The 21,263-nt window shown below is 42.9% G+C and overlaps 1 protein-coding gene across 3 annotated transcripts in view; it reads left to right on the forward strand.

The window, feature by feature from the left end:
• tlcd4a (TLC domain containing 4a) overlaps positions 1–18,828 on the forward strand; it is a 24,094-nt gene extending 5,266 nt beyond the window's left edge. For 2 of the 3 annotated variants that reach the window (XM_045702113.2, XM_045702112.2), the window contains exons 2-7: positions 7,920–8,089; positions 8,989–9,078; positions 9,186–9,244; positions 9,472–9,566; positions 13,027–13,100; positions 13,792–18,828. In XM_045702113.2, coding sequence (XP_045558069.2) covers positions 7,935–8,089; positions 8,989–9,078; positions 9,186–9,244; positions 9,472–9,566; positions 13,027–13,100; positions 13,792–14,107 — 789 coding nt within the window. In that variant the 5' untranslated portion in view covers positions 7,920–7,934 and the 3' untranslated portion in view covers positions 14,108–18,828. Of the gene's footprint in view, positions 1–5,907; positions 6,082–7,919; positions 8,090–8,988; positions 9,079–9,185; positions 9,245–9,471; positions 9,567–13,026; positions 13,101–13,791 lie in introns of those variants that run through there. The other variant, XM_045702114.2, reaches the window with a different exon arrangement.
• Positions 18,829–21,263: the final 2,435 nt, after the last annotated feature.

Below are 21,263 nucleotides of genomic sequence, written 5' to 3' on the forward strand. Positions count from 1 at the left end.
TAACATATAATAAAGCACTGGAGTCCTCTAAAATGGAACCCAGGCCAGAGAGAGAACTAGAGATGTAGTGTTTTTCAGGAAGATAAGGTATATGTCTACCCTAACTGTTTCAGAGATGTACATCTTTGGAGTTCGACATGGTTGACTTATCCAAAAGCCAATCTAATCAGCCCTTTATGCAAATGCTTCAAGTGTGACAGACAGGCAGAGAGTGCAGTGGGAGCCATGACTCCCACACCGACTGCAGTAGCCTGCTGTGCCTGACATGCACTTGTTAACATCAGCCATGACACTGCTTTGTTGGCTGGGACCTTTGTTGTGGTTGAGGAAGCTAGAATTAGAGAAAATCTAGGTGCACTGACTGACTAGGTATATTTGTGAAACTTTGTGTAGGCCCAACCATTTGAACCATTTGCATTCCAAGAAGTGTCCAAGTGTTCATAGCCTATATGATATGAATACACACACACACACACACACACACACACACACACCACTACTAGGGCTCCTTAGTGGCGCAGCGGTCTAAGCCACTGCATCTCAGTGCTTGAGGCGTCACTACAGACACCCTGGTTTGATTCCAGGCTGTATCACAACCGGCCGTGATTGGGAGTCCCATAGGGCGGCGCACAATTGGCCCAGCGTCGTCCGGGTTTGGCCTGTGTAGGCCGTCATTGTCAATAAGAATTTGCTCTTAACTGATTTGCTTAGTTAAATAAAGGTTCAATTAAAAATAATAATTTACTATTGCGCTTGATTGTAAACCACACTGATTGAACTGGCTCACTGGGAGAGTATTCAGAAGGTATCAGAAGGTATCATGTCGTGTGTGTGTGTGTGTGCTTTGCTTTGCTTTGCTTTCTGCAGTGCTGGTGAGTGTATCTCTGAGTGGCAGGATCGGGCTGGTTTACTGCCACACACCACTGCTAAGGCAGAGACGGGCTGTCTCCTGGGTCATAGCCCCAACCGACGCTCTGCTCTACTGCTGCTGGGATCTGAGCCCTTATGGTCATGGATTCACAGTGTACTAGCCCATTAGCCTATCGACTGGCATAGGCAATAATAATAATAAAGTACATACAGTTGAAGTCGAAAGTTTACATACACTTAGGTTGGAGTCATTAAAACTTGTTTTTCAACCACTCCACACATTTCTTGTTAACAAACTATAGTTTTGGCAAGTCGGTTAGGACATCTACTTTGTGCATGACACAAGTAATTTTTCCGACAATTGTTTACAGACAGATTATGTCACTTATAATTCACTGTATCACAATTCCAGTGGGTCAGATGTTTACATACACTAACTTGACTGTGCCTTTAAACAGCTTGAAAAATTCCAGAAAATGATGTCATGGCGTTAGAAGCTTCTGATAGGCTAATTGACATAATTTGAGTCAATTGGAGGTGTACCTGGGGATGAATTTCAAGGCCTACCTTCAAACTCAGTGCCTCTTTGCTTGACATCATGCGGAAATCAAAAGAAATCAGCCAATACCTCAGGAAAAAAAATTGTAGACCTCCACAAGTCTGGTTCATCCTTGGGAGCAATTTCCAAACGCCTGAAGGTACCACGTTCATCTGTACAAACAATAGTACGCAAGTATAAACACCATGGGACCACGCAGCCATCATACTGCTCAGGAAGGAGACGCGTTCTGTCTCCTAGAGATGAACGTACTTTGGTGCAAAAAGTGCAAATCAATCCCAGAACAACAGCAAATGACCTTGTAAAGATGCTGGAGGAAACGGGTACAACAGTATCTATATCCACAGTAAAACGAGTCCTATATTGACATAACCTGAAAGGCCCCTCAGCAAGGAAGAAGCCACTGCTCCAAAACCACCATAAAAAAGCCAGACTACGGTTTGCAACTGCACATCTGGGCAAAGATTGTACTTTTTGGAGAAATGTTCTCTGGTCTGATGAAACAATAATAGAACTGTTTGGCCATAATGACCATCGTTATGTTTGGAGGAAAAAGGGGGAGGCTTGCAAGCCAAAGAACATCATCCCAACCATGAAGCATGGGGTTGGCAGCATCATGTTGTGGGGGTGCTTTGCTGCAGGTGGGACTGGGTGCTCTTCACAAAATAGATGGCATCATGAGGGAGGTAAATTATGTGGATATATACACTGCTCAAAAAAATAAAGGGAACACTTAAACAACACAATGTAACTCCAAGTCAATCACACTTCTGTGAAATCAAACTGTCCACTTAGGAAGCAACACTGATTGACAATAAAATTCAACTGCTGTTGTGCAAATGGAATAGACAACAGGTGGAAATTATAGGCAATTAGCAAGACACCCCCAATAAAGGAGTGGTTCTGCAGGTGGGGACCACAGACCACTTCTCAGTTCCTATGCTTCCTGGCTGATGTTTTGGTCACTTTTGAATGCTGGCGGTGCTTTCACTCTAGTGGTAGCATGAGACGGAGTCTACAACCCACACAAGTGGCTCAGGTAGTGCAGCTCATCCAGGATGGCACATCAATGCGAGCTGTGGCAAGAAGGTTTGCTGTGTCTGTCAGCGTAGTGTCCAGAGCATGGAGGCGCTACCAGGAGACAGGCCAGTACATTAGGAGACGTGGAGGAGGCCGTAGGAGGGCAACAACCCAGCAGCAGGACCGCTACCTCCGCCTTTGTGCAAGGAGGAGCAGGAGAAGCACTGCCAGAGCCCTGCAAAATGACCTCCAGCAGGCCACAAATGTGCATGTGTCTGCTCAAACGGTCAGAAACAGACTCCATGAGGGCCCGACGTCCACAGGTGGGGGTTGTGCTTACAGCCCAACACCGTGCAGGACGTTTGGCATTTGCCAGAGAACACCAAGATTTGCAATTTCGCCACTGGCGCCCTGTGCTCTTCACAGATGAAAGCAGGTTCACACTGAGCACGTGACAGACGTGACAGAGTCTGGAGACGCCGTGGAGAACGTTCTGCTGCCTGCAACATCCTCCAGCATGACCGGTTCGGCGGTGGGTCAGTCATGGTGTGGGGTGGCATTTCTTTGGGGGGCCACACAGCCGTTCATGTGCTCGCCAGAGGTAGCCTAACTGCCATTAGGTACCGAGATGAGATCCTCAGACCCCTTGTGAGACCATATGCTGGTGCGGTTGGCCCTGGGTTCCTCCTAATGCAAGACAATGCTAGACCTCATGTGGCTGGAGTGTGTCAGCAGTTCCTGCAAGAGGAAGGCATTGATGCTATGGACTGGCCCGCCCGTTCCCCAGACCTGAATCCAATTGAGCACATCTGGGACATCATGTCTCACTCCAGCCACCAATGCCACGTTGCACCACAGACTGTCCAGGAGTTGGCGGATGCTTTAGTCCAGGTCTGGGAGGAGATCCCTCAGGAGACCATCCGTCACCTCACCAGGAGCATGGCAAGGCGTTGTAGGGAGGTCATACAGGCACGTGGAGGCCACACACACTACTGAGCCTCATTTTGAATAGTTTTAAGGACATTACATCAAAGTTGGATCAGCCTGTAGTGTGATTTTCCACTTTAATTTTGAGTGTGACTCCAAATCCAGACCTCCATGGGTTGATAAATTGGATTTCCATTGATTATTTTTGTGTGATTTTGTTGTCAGCACATTCAACTATGTAAAGAAAAAAGTATTTAATAAGATTATTTCTTTCATTCAGATCTAGGATGTGTTGTTTAAGTGTTCCCTTTTATTTTTTTGAGCAGTATATTTAAGCAACATCTCAAGACATCAGTCAGGAAGTTAAAGCTTGGTCGCAAATGTGTCTTCCAAATGGACAATGACCCCAAGCATACTTCCAAAGGCTTAAGTACAACAAAGTCAAGGTATTGGAGTGGCCATCACAAAGCCCTGACCTCAATCCTATTGAAAATTTGTGGGCAGAACTGAAAAAGCGTGTGTGAGCAAGGAGGCTTACAAACCTGACTCAGTTACACCAGCTCTGTCAGGAGGAATGGGCCAAAATTCACCCAACTTATTGTGGGAAGCTTGTGGAAGGCTACCTGAAGCGTTTGACCCAAGTTAAACAATTTTAAAGGCAATGCTACCAAATACTAATTGAGTGTATGTAAACTTCTGACCCACTGGGAATGTGATGAAAGAAATAAAAGCTGAAATAAATCATTCTCTCCTATTATTCTGACATTTAACATTCTTAAAATAAAGTGGTGATCCTAACTGACCTAAGACAGGGAATTGTTACTAGGATTAAATGTCAGGAATTGTGAAACTGAGTTTAAATATATTTGGCTAAGGTGTATGTAAACTTCCGACTTCAACTGTAACTGTCATGTGCATACAGTAGAATCGTCTGGAGATGAAAACTAACATGCTGTGCTGCTGAGTTGAAAATGTAGGCCTAATTTTAGTGTCTGCATTTTACTGCATGAAAGGTACTGGCTGCATGCATTGGTATTCATAATGTGGCGACATGGTACAGTACGAAATAAGAGCCAGAACATCAGGATGTTCAAGGGTGTCCAATCGCAGCAGCAGCACCCAAGGCAGCATGACAATCTCCACAGCGCGCTGTGTGTGTGTGTGTGTGTGTGTGTGTGTGTGTGTGTGTGTAATGGCTTCTGCTGGTCTGAGCTGGTGCTTGGTTGGCTGGTGATGTTTTGAGCCAAAGGCTTATCTGTATGGATCAGTGCTTTCTATACTCTGCACGGGTCAGAAAGGAAGATTCTAGCAGAATGAGTCCATCTCTCTACTCTGGGGACTAACTGTAAAACTCCAGACATTACTGTTGTGTGCTAAAGTTTGCCTTCTAGAATCCTGACAATAGAGGATAGTAGTTTGTTTGATGCATCGGCCTATATGGTCAGATTTATGAACATTTTGCCCCAGTTGCACACACCATATCTACACTGAGTATTCAAAACATTAAGAACACCTGCTCTTTCCATGACCGACTGACCAGGTGAATCCAGGTGAAAGCTATGATCCCATATTGATGTCACTTGTTATATCCACCTCAATTAGTGTAGATGAAGGGAGACCGGTTAAAGAAGGATTTTTAAGCCTTGAGACAATTGAGACATGGATTGTGTATGTGTGCCATTTTTTAAAGGGTGAATGAGCAAGACAAAATATTTAAGTGCCTTTGAACGAGGTATGGTAGTAGGTGCCAGTCGCACTGGTTTGAGTGTGTCAAGAAATGCAAAACTGTTTTTTCAACCTCAACTTTTTCCCGTGTGTATCGAGTGGTCCACCGCACAAAGGACATCTAGCCAACTTGACACAACTGTGGGAAGCATTGGAGTCAACATGGGCCAGCATCCCTGTGGAGCGTTTTCAACAGCTTGTGTAGTCCATGCCCAGGCGTTCTGAGGGTAAAAAGGGGGTGCAACTCAATATTAGGATGGTGTTCCTAATGTTTGGCATGCACAGTGTATGCATGCCTTTGAACGAGGTATGGGGTGGCAGGTAGCCTAATGCTTAGAATGTTGGGCCGGTAACCAAAAGGTTGCTAGATCGAATCCCCGAGCTGACAAGGTAAAGATCTATCGTTCTGCTCCTGAACAAGGCAGTTAACCCACTGTTCCTAGGCTGTCATTGTAAATAAGAATTTGTCATTAGCTGACTTGCCTAGTTAAATAAAAGCCTTCACTTTTAATATTTAACCTACTCTGTGTTATAGTCTACTGTCAGTCCATATGTAATACCCATATTGATCTACTACAGTGTCTCTGGAACAATTCCTGGGGGACATTCTAGGTGAACTATTTAGTTTATGCTTTGCCTGTACCCTGTCCCTGGCCATAAAGTATGTCAGTATAGCCACAAACCATATATTCTCCACAGCACTTCCTCTGTTGGTGTCAGTATGTCGCTTTGGACCAGTATGTCGGTTCATTAGCCTAAAGCACCCATCTTCTCCACTCCCTTAGTTCAGCCAAACCAAAGGTGAGTTCTGTTAAACATTGACTGACTTGGTTTTCACTGACTGACACACATTTAACACCATCACACTGAGACAGTCACACCACAGTCATGCCATGGACTTGCAAGAAGTGAAATGTCTGGTGCAATTCAAATGGATAAACACAGGCTGCAGAAAATAACTTTTCTAGGATAAATTGGAGGTGAGTGAAGATCAACTCTGTTGATTTGGATTTATAAGTGATAAGCTTGAGGTTGGGCCAAAAATGTTTGTGTTCCTTACTGCCTGTAACCTAAAACTTAGTATACTGCCTGTCTACCTAGTTGTATCCACAGTTGTTCGTTGTTTTGCCTATACAGTGGGGAGAACAAGTATTTGATACACTGCCGATTTTGCAGGTTTTCCTACTTACAAAGCATGTAGAGGTCTGTAATTTTTATCATAGGTACACTTCAACTGTGAGAGACGGAATCTAAAACAAAAATCCAGAAAATCACATTGTATGATTTTTAAGTAATTAATTTGTATTTTATTGCATGACATAAGTATTTGATCACCTACCAACCAGTAAGAATTCCGGCTCTCACAGACCTGTTAGTTTTTCTTTAAGAAGCCCTCCTGTTCTCCACTCATTACCTGTATTAACTGCACCTGTTTGAACTCGTTACCTGTATAAAAGACACCTGTCCACACACTCAATCAAACAGACTCCAACCTCTCCACAATGGCCAAGACCAGAGAGCTGTGTAAGGACATCAGGGATAAAATTGTATACCTGCACAAGGCTGGGATGGGCTACAGGACAATAGGCAAGCAGCTTGGTGAGAAGGCAACAATTGTTGGAGCAATTATTAGAAAATGGAAGAAGTTCAAGATGACGGTCAATCACCCTCTGTCTGGGGCTCCATGCAAGATCTCACCTCGTGGGGCATCAATGATCATGAGGAAGGTGAGGGATCAGTGCAGAACTACACGGCAGGACCTGGTCAATGACCTGAAGAGAGCTGGGACCACAGTCTCAAAGAAAACCATTAGTAACACACTACGCCATCATGGATTAAAATCCTGCAGTGAACGCAAGGTCCCCCTGCTCAAGCCAGCGCATGTCCAGGCCCGTCTGAAGTTTGCCAATGACCATCTGGATGATCCAGAGGAGGAATGGGAGAAGGTCATGTGGTCTGATGAGACAAAAATAGATTTTTGGTCTAAACTCCACTCGTTGTGTTTGGAGGAAGAAGAAGGATGAGTACAACCCCAAGAACACCACCATCCCAACCGTGAAGCATGGAGGTGGAAACATCATTCTTTGGGGATGCTTTTCTGCAAAGGGGACAGGACGACTGCACCGTATTGAGGGGAGGATGGATGGGGCCATGTATCGCGAGATCTTGGCCAACAACCTCCTTCCTTCAGTAAGAGCATTGAAGATGGGTTGTGGCTGGGTCTTCCAGCATGACAACGACCTGAAACAAACAGCCAGGGCAACTAAGGAGTGTCTCCGTAAGAAGCATCTCAAGGTCCTGGAGTGGCCTAGCCAGTCTCCAGACCTGAACCCAATAGAAAATCTTTGGAGGGAGCTGAAAGTCCGTATTGCCCAGCAACAGCCCCGAAACCTGAAGGATCTGGAGAAGGTCTGTATGGAGGAGTGGGCCAAAATCCCTGCTGCAGTGTGTGCAAACCTGGTCAAGAACTACAGGAAATGTATGATCTCTGTAATTGCAAACAAAGGTTACTGTACCAAATATTAAGTTCTGCTTTTCTGATGTATCAAATACTTATGTCATGCAATAAAATGCTAATTAATTACTTAAAAATCATATGTGATTATCTGGATTTTTGTTTTAGATTCCGTCTCTCACAGTTGAAGTGTACCTATGATAAAAATTAGACCTCTACATGCTTTGTAAGTAGGAAACACTGCCGATTTTGCAGGTTAACAAATACTTGTTCTCCCCACTGTATGTTGTCTCAACGCAACCTATATGTGTTTTGTTGAATCTATCCAACTGACGGTTCACCTTTCTCCCTTCCTCTCTCCAGTGGGCTTAGGCGGCCATGGACCTGTTCAGCCAGCTCATTCTGGTCATCTCGGTCACCAGTTTCCTATCCTTCCAGTGGCTCTTCCACCGGGTCAGTCCCTGGGTCTCCACCCATGTCAGCCCTGGCTTCTTACGCCTTGCAGACAAGCAGAAGGTGGAGTGGAACTCAAGGTATAGAACACTGGCTACTGGCTGCAACACACACTGATAATATGCTTCATGTGTCAGCACATTAATGCATACATTTTAGTGGATGTAGAATAGAGTCATCTTCATTATTTCCATAATGGGCACGTTCACACTTGGTTAATGTTTTCGAACGTATCCACAATTGTGGGTCAGAATATTTACAGTAAAGTGTCGACAGCCTGCTAAGTTGTTAATTTGTCAACTCCTCAAGTCATCCAGTGGTTTTACACAGTTCATGACTTAATGTGGCTCCATATCTCACCAGATTTACTAATCAAAATATCTGACAAAAATACACTTATCACACCATATGGTACACTGTGTACCATGCACAGTTATGATATAAAATCCTTATGGTGTCAGTTATTATTATTACAACTGTCCCTTTTATTGACTTGTCTGTCCATAGCAGAGTGTACTGTATACTGCAGTACAGCTGTCTTGAAGATTACAGATTACCCTCAGATGACCCTGTCTGTGAAGGTTCTGTAGTGGTCTGGTCTTTCTCTGGCAGACTGGCAGGGAGATGTTGATGTGGGTAGTTACAGGAGGAGCGCAGACCTGGCTTACAGTAGATACAGCCTAACTGAGTCTGCCTGAGCACCTGATTTACTTGACAACCTGTCTAACCTGCTTGACTGACTGGCTTTCTGCCTGTCTGACTGCCTGCTTGCCTGTCTGACTGCCTAATAGCCTGCCTGTCTGAGTGACCCCTGAACGGTGTTTAATCTCCTGTTCTAATTGGTCTGAATCTGTCTGCCGGTGGCCGTACAACCAATCAATTAATTCCACCTGCACTGTGCACAGGAACGCTTAATCTGCATCACTTATTAAAGTGTTTTATCACAGATTTGACAAGGGGTGTGTGTGTGTTCTTTTAGGACAGTGTCCACGCTTCATGCCCTGCTGGTGGGACTCTTCTGCCTCTACATCCTGCTCTTTGATGACGCCATCAATGAAGACCCCGTCTGGTGAGGACTCTGTCGCTTTGTTGAAGTGCATGATGGAGCCACTGTGTTCTGTACATACTATTACTGTGTGTTGAAAGTTACCCATTTGTGTCTTTTTCTGCCAACAGGGGAGATCCAACACTTGTGAAGATAAATGTTGGCGTGACAACAGGCTACCTCATATCTGGTGAGAACAACAAAGACACTTTAGTCTCATACACACTTCTAAAGGTCTTCGTTCACTACCTGACCTCTTGGCAATCCCTAGCCACTCTTCGGCGACATTGGCAAAATCGGTTTTGTTTTACCTTTTTTGGCTGTACCAGAATTTTTGTTGTTGCATTTCTTAACACTTTTGTTCACCTTGATGTAATATGTTCTGTTTAATACTGTGTTCTTTTCGTCTGTTTCCAGATCTGCTGCTAATATTTTACTATTGGAAGGCGATAGGCGACAAGTTTTTTGTAGTGCACCACCTGGCAGCGTTGTATGCTTACTACTATGTACTGGTGAGTTCCCTATTGTCCAATAGCAGAACGTGCAGGCAAGATGGGAAAGAGACAACTAAAGGTGAACAGCTGTGCCATGTCATGCTGGGTGATTGTGATGACAGGGCCAGGAGATTGGGTGTAAGGAGAGTGCTAACATGTTAACATAGTTCTGTTCCTATTAGCTCTGCTAGGACTCTGCTAGTGAGAACATGTGGCGCTCGCCTGCTGGCACTATTTTCACATGTTCTTCTAATGCATCTCATTAGCTAATCCTCAGCTGTTGAATCTATGTGTATAGGAATCATTAGAAGAGTATAGGGCCATACTGTTGGCTTGACAGTATCATTCACCCAGGAGCAGCACTCTTATGTCAGCCTATGTGTTGGAAGTTATTGGGAATTGCTTTCGTTGGTTACGTTTTGTCTCATGTTAGGGATTGTGATTCACTGTGAAAATGATTGCGGTTCTGATACAAGAAGTATGCATACGTTTTGGTCAGGATGATCATTAGGGATAGTTTGGATTGAAAGAATGACTGATATGTTTGTTGATTTTTCGGGTATTACCATGCTTAATCGGCACTGTCTAGTCAAGGAACGTGCTTGTTTGTCTGGACAGTGACAATGGACCTGGTTATAACCACTGGTTATAATGGTGGAACAGGTTGTACGCCCAGCCATCCAGGACACTGCTGTTCACCCTTGGTCTGTAGCCATCCAGATCACCAGGTTCTGTAGCTCATAACAATGTTGGTATTTTTTGCATGGAATGCTTAATGATGGTAATGGCCGACACCCTCCTTCCCTTCCTCCTCACCTTGCCCTTAAGACCTGCATTTATTTCACTGATCCCTCAGCCTTTTATTGAGCTGGACTGAGCTGTGCTGAGCTGTGCATGCCTCCATTTGTCCGGGCTTTCCCAATGTTGGTGGAGGGGTCTCCAACAGTACTGTATGTGCATGCCAAAACAACGTTACTGCCTCTTACTGTTTTGTGCCAAAGATGAGTTCTGCCTCCTTTCTCTCAAACTCTCGTCCTCTGCCCCACTATTTCCAAAGCTGCTTCTTCCTAGACTGTTATGGCAGAGGACCCTTGAGAATAACTGAAATGTTGATGATGATGATAATAACACGTTTGCCATGAATGATGCTTAAATGTGTCTCGTCTATGAATGTGTCCTCACTGTAATGCTTTAGCTCTGTGAGGGCTTGCCCACTTAACTTCAAGCCTCTAGTGTCTCTGTTTTTAAGAGTGGACTTGGTTCAAACCATCCCATAACCTTAAATCTTTCTACAATAAGCTTAGTTGAGTTTATCCCTTAGCGTTGTATGCAAATTGTATTCATATCTAACTTGGAAGGACAATAATGTACAGTGTATGCATTGCAAAACTGCTCTGAGGTACAATGCATTTCAATGTACATTTGAGAGAAAATGTGAAAGCGTTATTATTTTAAAGGCCATACTGTCACTGGACACTCATGACTGCTTAGTACAGTCATGCTTGTTATTACAAAAACCAAGTAACTTTGGGACATACTATTCACATTTGCTGCAATCCGTTCAACTAAAAAGCCCTTTATAACTTACTAATTGATTGATTTTACTTTTTTGTGTGGCATTGTATCAAAGCTGTTATGTCAGTATGTTGTTAATTCGGTGACTATTATTAATTGAACCAGCTGTTTTATGTAGATTATGGCATATTAGATCATTGTAAAAACAATAAGTCTATACCCAGAACAAGCAAACTAATTCATAGGCTAATATTTGATTGCTGTTTGATTTCGAAAGCCCATGTTATCAATGTTGTTGCTTCGTTATGCTTCTAACTATAGTTGCACCTTTCTCTCTAATCTGTCTGTCTCATAGAGATCGATAAGAGGACTCTAGTGCCCAAAAGCCAGTTTAAGAATGGGCAACGCCATTAAGGACATTCAACATTTTGAATTAATCAACTGGGTGGGACTTCCTATGGGTTAGGGGATCAGCCAATGAATTATACTTGTGAGCAAACATTCCATACCTGCAGGTGGCAGGAAATCGCCAACCTTGGGTTTATACCTGTTCAAACAACACACTCCAGGTGGCAGTATGCACCCTTTCCATTTGTTTACCAACTCATAGAAGTAGTAGAAGAGGAATATTGACTACTTCAAAATGGAGATGGCCTCAATGGCGCTGCCCATACTCTCACATACGCCATAATGGGACAGATACAATGTTGCGACCTCTAACTTTCTCTACGGTCTGTCTCTCTATCCTTTGCTAATACGGTTTCTTAAAATAATATAGTCCCACAATTACCAGCGAAACATTCATGCAAAAACTACCCAATTCAAATTAGGTTGTGTAAAAGCTTAAGACCAGGCCTGACTCCTCTAGACTGAATCCTTCCTGTCTTGTCTGCTGTTATTGCTGTTGTGATACACTGAGCAGATATGACCTATCTGTCCAGTAACAGTATGGATTTACCAGTACCTAGAGGTCCTAGCATGGAGATGCTGGGAAAGTTCATATCCTCTCTGGTATAACTTGAACCATGTCCATATCTTGAGAGTAAGTATATGCCACATATGAACTTTTGTTTCAGTCTTATAAGGTAAGTTTCCACTTTCGGTGTGTGCTATTTGGATAATCTTGCCCTGTGTTAAGCCTGCCCAGTGTTAGCAATAGGATATGGAAATGAGACTTGTTTTATGAGCAGATTTGTATACCACCAGGCAGAGAGCGAGCTGATGCCAGCCCTTAGATCAGCATCGCTCTTATATGCATGGCTAATCATTGCTCATTTGGCTAGTAGCTGAATGTCTACACGTCAAACCCTGGCTGTACGTGCACACTATGTTGAGCTTTACTTAACACTATGCTATTAGAAATGTTGCTAACCCATTCATGTTGTGTGTTTGTGAAGGGACTGTAATTTAGCTTTTTCACCGACACTGTTTTTTTTTACTGAGTCACTAACTTCGTGTGTTTCTTTAGTCCTGGAACCTCATTGCTGTCATCGAGGCTGTCATCGTAAATATACCCTCAATGATATGAATGAGCTCTCCGTATATTGGGGTCTACTGAAGATGAAATAAGAACACAGACTAAATGTGGACCCTTAAAAAGCCTGAAGACATTAGCTGAGTCTCCTGAAAAATAGCCATGGAGCAGACCTATAATCAGAAAGTCATTTAAATGATTGAATTTTAGATCCAACCCCCTCTAAAATGTCTCCTTAATTAATTTGAAAAGTTACGCATGGTAAAAGCGAGATCTTAAATCGTTTCCCCCCGCCATTTTTTTTTTTTTACCATTATCATGTGTTCTTTTGTTAATGATGTTGGATTAATCTTTCTGTACACACATGGTGTGAAGGCTTCCCTTTAACTATACTGATGTGATGTTTGATCAAATGAAAGCATTTTGAGTCCCTTTCTTTCCTGTTTCATTGTTTCTCTCCATTTTCCTGTTTTTACCCTGTTCTTCCAGGGACACGGAATGTTGCCTTATTTTGCTAACTTCCGTCTGCTTGCAGAGTTCTCCACGCCGTGTGTCAACCAGCGGTAGGTAGCAGATGTATATAAACACATTGAATATGTCTATGGTAGGTACCAACCACACTAAGGCCTGAGTTTAGACAGGACAGTGACACTCGTGACCAATTGGCTCAGAAGCCCTGCAAAGCAGCTGCTGAAAAAATAAACCCTATTCATTTGTTAAGTAACTGTCCAGTGAAAATCTCACTTTTAATATTCTGCTAACTCGCACCCAAATAATGTTGTTGACTCATCCTATACTCGTATGTGGCCAAAGCATAAATTGGAGGGAAAAAAAAAAAAAATCCACCCAAACTTGTATCTCAAACAGACTGTTTAAATGCTTTCTTTTTACTCATAGAGGATGATGTGAACTGGTCGACCAGCGGTTGTCTCGCGTGAATATTTTTACTGACCGCTATACGCCCACACCATTCTGTTGTTGGGGTACGCCCACACCATTCCAACACAAAGAAGCTGCTTTTTAACATTTTTGGAAGGAGAAATTATTTCACTCATACTATAATTATAGGTCATGTTTCATACAAATCTGGAAACACTGGACAATTACTTTCATATATTGATTTCACTGGATGTTTTTATGTCCACCTGTGAGAGATTACCCTTTTATATTGTTTGAATCCCATTAGGCCCAGAGTTGTGTTAACTTCAGTTTTTCTCCTCCTCTACATCATTGTACTGACTGTCTTTCTTCCAGCTGGTTCTTTGAAGTGTTAGGTTACCCCAAGTCCTCCAGGCCCAACATCGCTAATGGGATGGCCATGGCCGTTGTCTTCTTCCTGGTTCGCATTGCCGTCATGCCCCTCTACTACAGCCGCATGTGGTCCGTGTATGGCACCGAAGCCTTCTACCAGGTCCCACGGGGAGGCTGCGCTGCCTGGATCATCTCCAGCATCTGTCTGGATGTCATGAACGTCATGTGGATGCACAAGATCGCCCGCGGCTGCTACAAGGTCATGCGCTCGGCCCGACAACACAAAGTGGGGACACAGGGGAACGGAAAGACTGACTAAAAAGCAAGAGGATGGTTGATGTTATGGGTAGGGAGAGACCATTGAACCGCTGTCCCCTTTTAGTGCACAATTGGATTAGTAACTTTACCTGACTGGGACTACTATTTCAGTGTCAACTAACTCCCAAAAAGCCAAGTCTTGCACTGACTGAACTATATGGTAGTGGACGCAGGACATTGATGTGGACAAAGGGGCAATATCTTGGGCAGTGATGTGTATAACTGCCTCTTAGCAATACTTCCTGTGCATGGCAAATTCATTTTTCTGTTGCATTTTATCACAAAACAGCATGTCTGGGATGACGTCCGTTTTTCCCCAAACGCTTCACCAAGTCAAACGTTTACTGCTTGTTCTGGACCATAGACTCAATGTGTGAATGGTCCTGTGCTCCCCAAAACAACTTGAAGCACCTCCATTTCATTTGGCTTTCATATACATTTGAAGTCGGAAGTTTACATACACCTTAGCCAAATACATTTAAACTCAGTTTTTCACAATTCCTGACATTTAATCCTAGTAAAAATTCCCTGTCTTAGATCAGTTAGAATCACCACTTTATTTTAAGAATGTGAAATGTCAGAATAATAGTAGAGAGAATGATTTATTTCAGCTTTTATTTCTTTCATCACATTCCCAGTGGGTCAGAAGTTGACATACACTCAATTAGTATTTGGTAGCATTGCCTTTAAATTGTTTAACTTGGGTCAAACGTTTTCGGGTAGCTTTCCACAAGCTTCCCACAATAAGTTGGGTGAATTTTGGCTCGTTCCTCCTGACAGAGCTGGTGTAACTGAGTCAGGTTTGTAGGCCTCATTGCTTGCACATGCTTTTTCAGTTCTGGCCACAAATATTCTATAGGATTGAGGTCAGGGCCTTGTGATGGCCACTCCAATACCTTGACTTTGTTGTCCTTAAGCCATTTTGCCACAACTTTGGAAGTATGCTTGGGGTCATTGTCCATTTGGAAGACAAACCAAGCTTTAACTTCCTGACTGATGTCTTGAGATGCTGCTTCAATATATCCACATAATTGTCCTTCCTAATGAAGCTATCTATTTTGTGAAGTGCACCCAGTCCCTCCTGCAGCAAAGCACCCCCACAACACGATGCTGCCACCCCAGTGCTTCACGGTTGGGATGGTGTTTTTCGGCTTGCAAGCTTCCCCCTTTTTCCTCCAAACATAATGATGGTCATTATGGCCAAACGGTTCTATTTTTGTTTCATCAGACCAGAGGACATTTATTCAAAAAGTACAATCTTTCTCCCCATTTGTAGTTGCAAACCATAGTCTGGCTTTTTTATGGCGGTTTTGGAGCAGTGGCTTCTTCCTTGCTGAGCGGCCTTTCATTTTATGTCGATATAGGACTCGTTTTTACTGTGGATATAGATACTTTTGTACCTGTTTCCTCCAGCATCTTCACAAGGTCCTTTGCTGTTGTTCTGGGATTGATTTGCACTTTTTGCACCAAAGTACGTTAATCTCTAGGAGAATAAACGCGTCTCCTTCCTGAGCGGTATGATGGCTGCGTGGTCCCATGGTGTTTATACTTGCGCACTATTGTTTGTACAGATGAACGTGGTACCTTCAAGCGTTTAGAATTTGCTCCCAAGGATGAACCAGACTTGTGGAGGTCTGCAATTTTTTTCTGAGATATTGGCTGATTTCTTTTGGTTTTCCCATGATGTCAAGCAAAGAGGCACAGAGTTTGAAGGTAGGCCTTGAAATACATCCACAGGTACACTTTCAATTGACTCAAATGTTGTCAATTAGCCTATCAGAAGCTTCTAATGCCATTACATCATTTTCGGGAATTTTCCAAGCTGTTTAAAGGCAGTCAACTTAGTGTATGTAAACTTCTGACCCACTGGAATTGTGATTACTGTGAAATCATCTGTCTGTAAACAATTGTTGGAAAAATTACTTGTGTCATGCACAAAGTAGATGTCCTAACCGACTTGCCAAAACTATAGTTTGTTAACAAGAAATTTGTGGAGTGGTTGAAAAACGAGGTTTAATGACTACGAACTAAGTGTATGTAAACTTTCGACTTCAACTGTATATATATTCTGATTGCCTGAATCACAGAGGTTGAATATTAACGTTTTGAACACAGAGGAACCAATGCAGGAAGTATTTCAGTAATGGTTTGTGTCATTAAAAAGCCCATGCTGCTGTCTGTCTGCTGAGGGAGGACAGGGTGTAGCAACTTCCCCTTTAAACCCAAACAGTGTCTGTCAGAACTGGATGGACATCTAGTGCAATTAAACCTTGATTCCTTTCAGCTCAGCTCTCTCATTCACTCTCAAGGAGTCACTCTGAAACTGAGTCAATGCTGAATTAGACTGATATATCCCCGGCTCAAATGGAGTAAGGCCTCTCACTCCATGGGAAAAAGGGAAAGTTAAAGAGGAAATGCATGAATCCATTCCTTATATTTGCCCAGCTGGGTTACTGATTTTGGGGGATTTTGAGTTTAAATATATTTTTTAAATATTTTGTTTTAATCGAAAAGAGGACGGCGGGCGGCGCATTTTGCTGGTATTGCCATAGGATATGCCGTGCTGCTTGCCTGTGAAAGAGGATGTTGAAAGAGAACTTGAGAACGTGTCAGTTGAAGCGATAGGGAAATGCATCGTGAGCGGTGTTAGCTGGATTCTGACATTCTTCTCAGATTTTATTTGCTCAGATATAATACATGAGCTTTTTGTCCTCAATATTTTGTCCCTTGTTCTAGGATCTTGGGGTAAGAAACTTCTTCTGAACTGTATCAAATGTTATATATTTTTTACCAGTTATGTAATGGGGCAGCACGCCAATGTTTGTACCTACATATATTATTTAAGGAGATGAATGGCATATTAGAGGTATTATTGATGTACATTTATGAGGAAAAGCTTTCAAGATACAGTGACATGCATTTTATAATCAATGTTATACCTGCTTTCTCACTGAGCAGTTAAGTATAGTGCACACACACACACACGACTTACGTGTACAGTCTTTGGAAAAGAGGGTGTGTCGTACTACATTAGTATTTTACTGACTGAATGGCTATTTAACACAAAGTAGAATGATGACAAATGTTTGTGAGGATAAGGAACTACTAGCATTGTCCTCATCCAAATGAAAAGTTTACTTTTCAAAAACTTGTGTACTTGAATTTTGACTGTACTTTCATTTCTATGGTGGACACACATAAGCATATTTTTAATGGTCTGTGAAACAAAATAGGGAACTCAAGTCATCATATTTGGCCTTGTCATGTTCTCCAGTCTTCTTTTGTGATGGTTGCCTTTTTAAAATCAGATTTTAATTGCACAGTGAGCTTTTGTTACCGCTTTTCCAATGGAATGTCCAAAATATGTTCTTTCTACAGTGTTTGTTTTGATAAGCCCACCTCAATGTGATTTCAACACATGTTCATTCTGAAAAGGATGGCATAATTATATACAATTGTGTGGAGTGGATTATGGCAATGAATGTACAGTAATAAACTATTTCTCAGTGAAACGTGTGCCAGTATAGAGCAGTGTTAACTGAAGCGCTATACATTTCCGTTGAACAAAACTGTACAAACCCTGAACATGTTCTACTATCGTCTCCCCTCCTTATCAACTCTCCTCGATGTTCACTGATCTGAAAGGATGAAGGGGGGAAATATGGTGACGGAGGGAGGGATTATGGAAAGGAAGCTATGGTAGAGTTTTGGTATATAGTCATAATGAGAACATCAGCCCTCAGTACTGTGTGTTGTGGCCATACAGTCAGTCTATGGTTGTGACAGTATGCTCATGCATGATCATGTTCCTCTCTTCACACACCCTCTATAAATGCATGTGGTACTGCATGGAGATCACTGTAAACGAATAGCAATTTTATTGCAAGCTGTATTTTGTTTCTTTAAAAAAAATCCTGGACATGTACATGATGTCTAACCCCATTAGTATTCTTCTGTACTTGTTGTTCATTATGTTATCCAGCGTTGATGATTGTGAACATGTGAAACAACTGTGGCTAACACCCAGCACAGAAATATCCAGTTAGGAAAATTATAGTTGATATTAATCAGCACAGTTGCAATATGGGCAGTGCAAATAAACATGAATACCTTATGTCTCGCATTTCATTGTAATTGTGTATTTTTTTCAAGTAATGTTTATTAGTAAAAACCAATAGAAAGTACACACCACTGGTTATTGTACAAGATAGGCTTTCAAAATTTAAGTCCAGCTTTCAAAATACTAGTTCTCTCATTTTGCAAGTTTTTACTGAATGAAAGATGGGGAAATACACCCTACAGAGATGATTTCAGCCTACAGAGATGAGCCCTGAATCCTATAAATGTATTCAAGTTGTTCAAATTAATGTTTGGGTGATGGTTATTGTTTACTTTTGTTGTTGATCTTTTACAATACATGTCAAATCTGTGAAGATATGTGTTGCTTTTTATGATTTGAATGTTTTTCTTTTTATTAAAATGTTCCAAATGTAATGAAGATATGGGGTCCAATGTTCACTCAAAGAGAGAAACATTCAGCACCACCCCTGACCTGTTTGTGGAAAGTGAAAGTTTACATGTTGGCAAAAACATGAACGTTTTTAAATTGAATTCACACTTGTTGTTCTTAATTTTACACCTGATGCCATTTGCCTGAGTAAAGCAATATGCAGCATTTTAAGTGTCAATAAATATTCAGAATAAAATAATTTGCTTACTGTCTGTTTGTGTGTTCTACTTTATGAAGGGGATTTGGGACATCAAATATTACAAATGAACATATGAGGCTATTGCCAAAACTTTTCTAAACCCAGAGGCCCAACATCGCATGACTTCCAGGAACGCTTGTAAAGCAGACTCGGCAGACCAGACCGGGTTTGGGGTTAGAGAAGGCAATAAGAGAAGTGGAAAATTCATCCTTAGTAATTATGATAATAATTATTATGATATTAGAGGGTGTGACCCTGGTGATGCAGCAGCAATCTGGTCATGACCCATAGAGATGATTGCCATATACACTTCCAATGTAGATGGGGACTTCACTGCAGCAAAAATCTCCTGGAGGAAAGTCCAAATGTATATTAATGTGAGCCATTGTCCATGGTGCTGACCATACACCATGGACCCCTGACTGGTTCAAGAATTCTCCGCATCCCTGTAGGGAGGCATCTGCTGTAAAAGTCACCTGGTTATGACCTGCGCCTAGGAGAACTCCACTGGGAGTTTGAAGTGCTAAGCGCCACCATTGTATTGCTCTCCATCAACTCAGTTTTTTGTATTTGTCCCTTCTGGGACATACTGTAGATTGTGTCTGTTGTACCAGCACTGTATTGGTCGCATGTTGAGCACGCCAAGTGTTACAACATGGACTGCAGCAGCTAGGAGGCCCAGGTGCCTCTGACTAATGCAGTCACCTGTTTTCTCAGTTTTAATGTTGAAAGACAATTTGTCAGAGATACAACTCTTTCTGGAGAGTGTTGTTCGCATGAAGCCCAGGAAGTGCAGACACTGAGTGGGGATCGGAGAACTCTTTTCACAATTCGTTGTTAGTCCCAATTTGGAGAGGTGATGTGAGACCATGGATGCGTGTGCCAAAGTGTGTGCTTCTAAATTTTTTACTTTTTTTCCCCGATTGCATGCTTTCGATTGCATGCTTTTCCAGGAGCAAGGAGATTTCTGAGCAGTGTCTGCTTTTGAGCAGGGTTGCGAGCATTTGTTTTCAAGACACCCCTGAAGCGTGGGGATCACTGATATAATTGTAGTATGTAGTGCTGGAGTGCGTAATACCCATTTGTTGGCCGTTGACCTTTTCCAACTGGAAAGGTGGTACTTGAGGAAACGGTGTTGCGCTAGAGTCGGTCCCATCAGGACCGAGGCTCTGCGAACTGTGGTGCAGAGGGGATGCGGTCTGCATATGGTGCACCTCTGCCCCTTGTGCGATGCTGCTCTCAACCTCTTCGGTAGGGCTGAGAGTGTCTGTCCCTCCACTCCTGAGCAGGTGCAGTGTGATTCTCAGCCTGGTTTCTTGGTATCCCAGTTGGGGCCCTGGGACAGGAGTAATGGCTTGCATTCTAGGCTTTGGAATGAGGCGCTGAAGCTCCATTTGTGCTTCTCTGTCCTCCTTAGACACTTGGAGGAGTTGGGCCGCTGCTGGGTCAAATGTCTGGCCAGGTGATATGAGTACACCTAGGAGTGGAAACTTCTCTTTGTCAGGGAGCTTGGACTGCTTTAACCATAGGTGGCGTCGTGCAACACAGAGTGTTGACAAATATTTCCCAACCATCTGAGCATTGCCCTGAAGGCACTGGATGAGCAGGTCTGTAACTGTAGACAGTTCTTTCATAATCTCAGCATCATAGTTTGCTGAGACGCATTCCTGAAGCCCCTTCTGATAGAAGGCCGGTATTGCTGCTGAATTGCTAAGCCTAGCAGCTGAAGCAGTGCTGTCATGTGTCCTGCGTAGGAAGCATTCAGATGTCCTGCAAAGTTTGTTAGGTAGCTCTTGGTCCGAACTGTGACAGAGAGAAACAGGCATAACAAGTGAAGCAAATTATTTGTCCATACGGGGGAAATGGCCAAAACCATTCTCATCTGCACCATGCTTGGCATGGCATGGGTTCTGTCATTTGGCAAGTGCATTGGAGCTCATGCACAAAGTCTTTGAACAACGGGATGGATGTCGGTCTTTGACGAACTGAATTAATCAAACGTGGATGTGGACGCCATGGCAGTAGGTGCATGTTCCACGATGAGGTTCCTGCTTGCCCTCTCAAAGATTTCAGACATGGATATTTTCTGTTCGATCATCCCTGCCAGGCCAGTAGGCTGAGACTGGATAATGCTAAAGCTGTGGTACATAGCATCCTCATCAGAGTGATCATAGTCTGTGTCATCAGATTCAACAACCACGCTTCGTTCAGAGGTAGGGTTGGGTTTGTTACTGGCGGGGAAGACTGGTCAGGATGTGCTCGAGGGCAGACTCAATGGTTGACATATGACTGTCCAGTGACTTAAGCTCCTTATGCATCTCACCGCGTTGAGATTTGTGCCCAGGTGATGGCGTTTATTGAGCAGTGGATCACAAGGGAAGTGAGACCCGTCATTACATTTACATTTACATTTAAGTCATTTAGCAGACGCTCTTATCCAGAACGACT

The sequence above is a fragment of the Salmo salar genome, chromosome 19, assembly GCF_965601325.2.
Source record: "Salmo salar chromosome 19, fSalSal1, whole genome shotgun sequence".
NCBI classification, from domain to species: domain Eukaryota; kingdom Metazoa; phylum Chordata; class Actinopteri; order Salmoniformes; family Salmonidae; genus Salmo; species Salmo salar.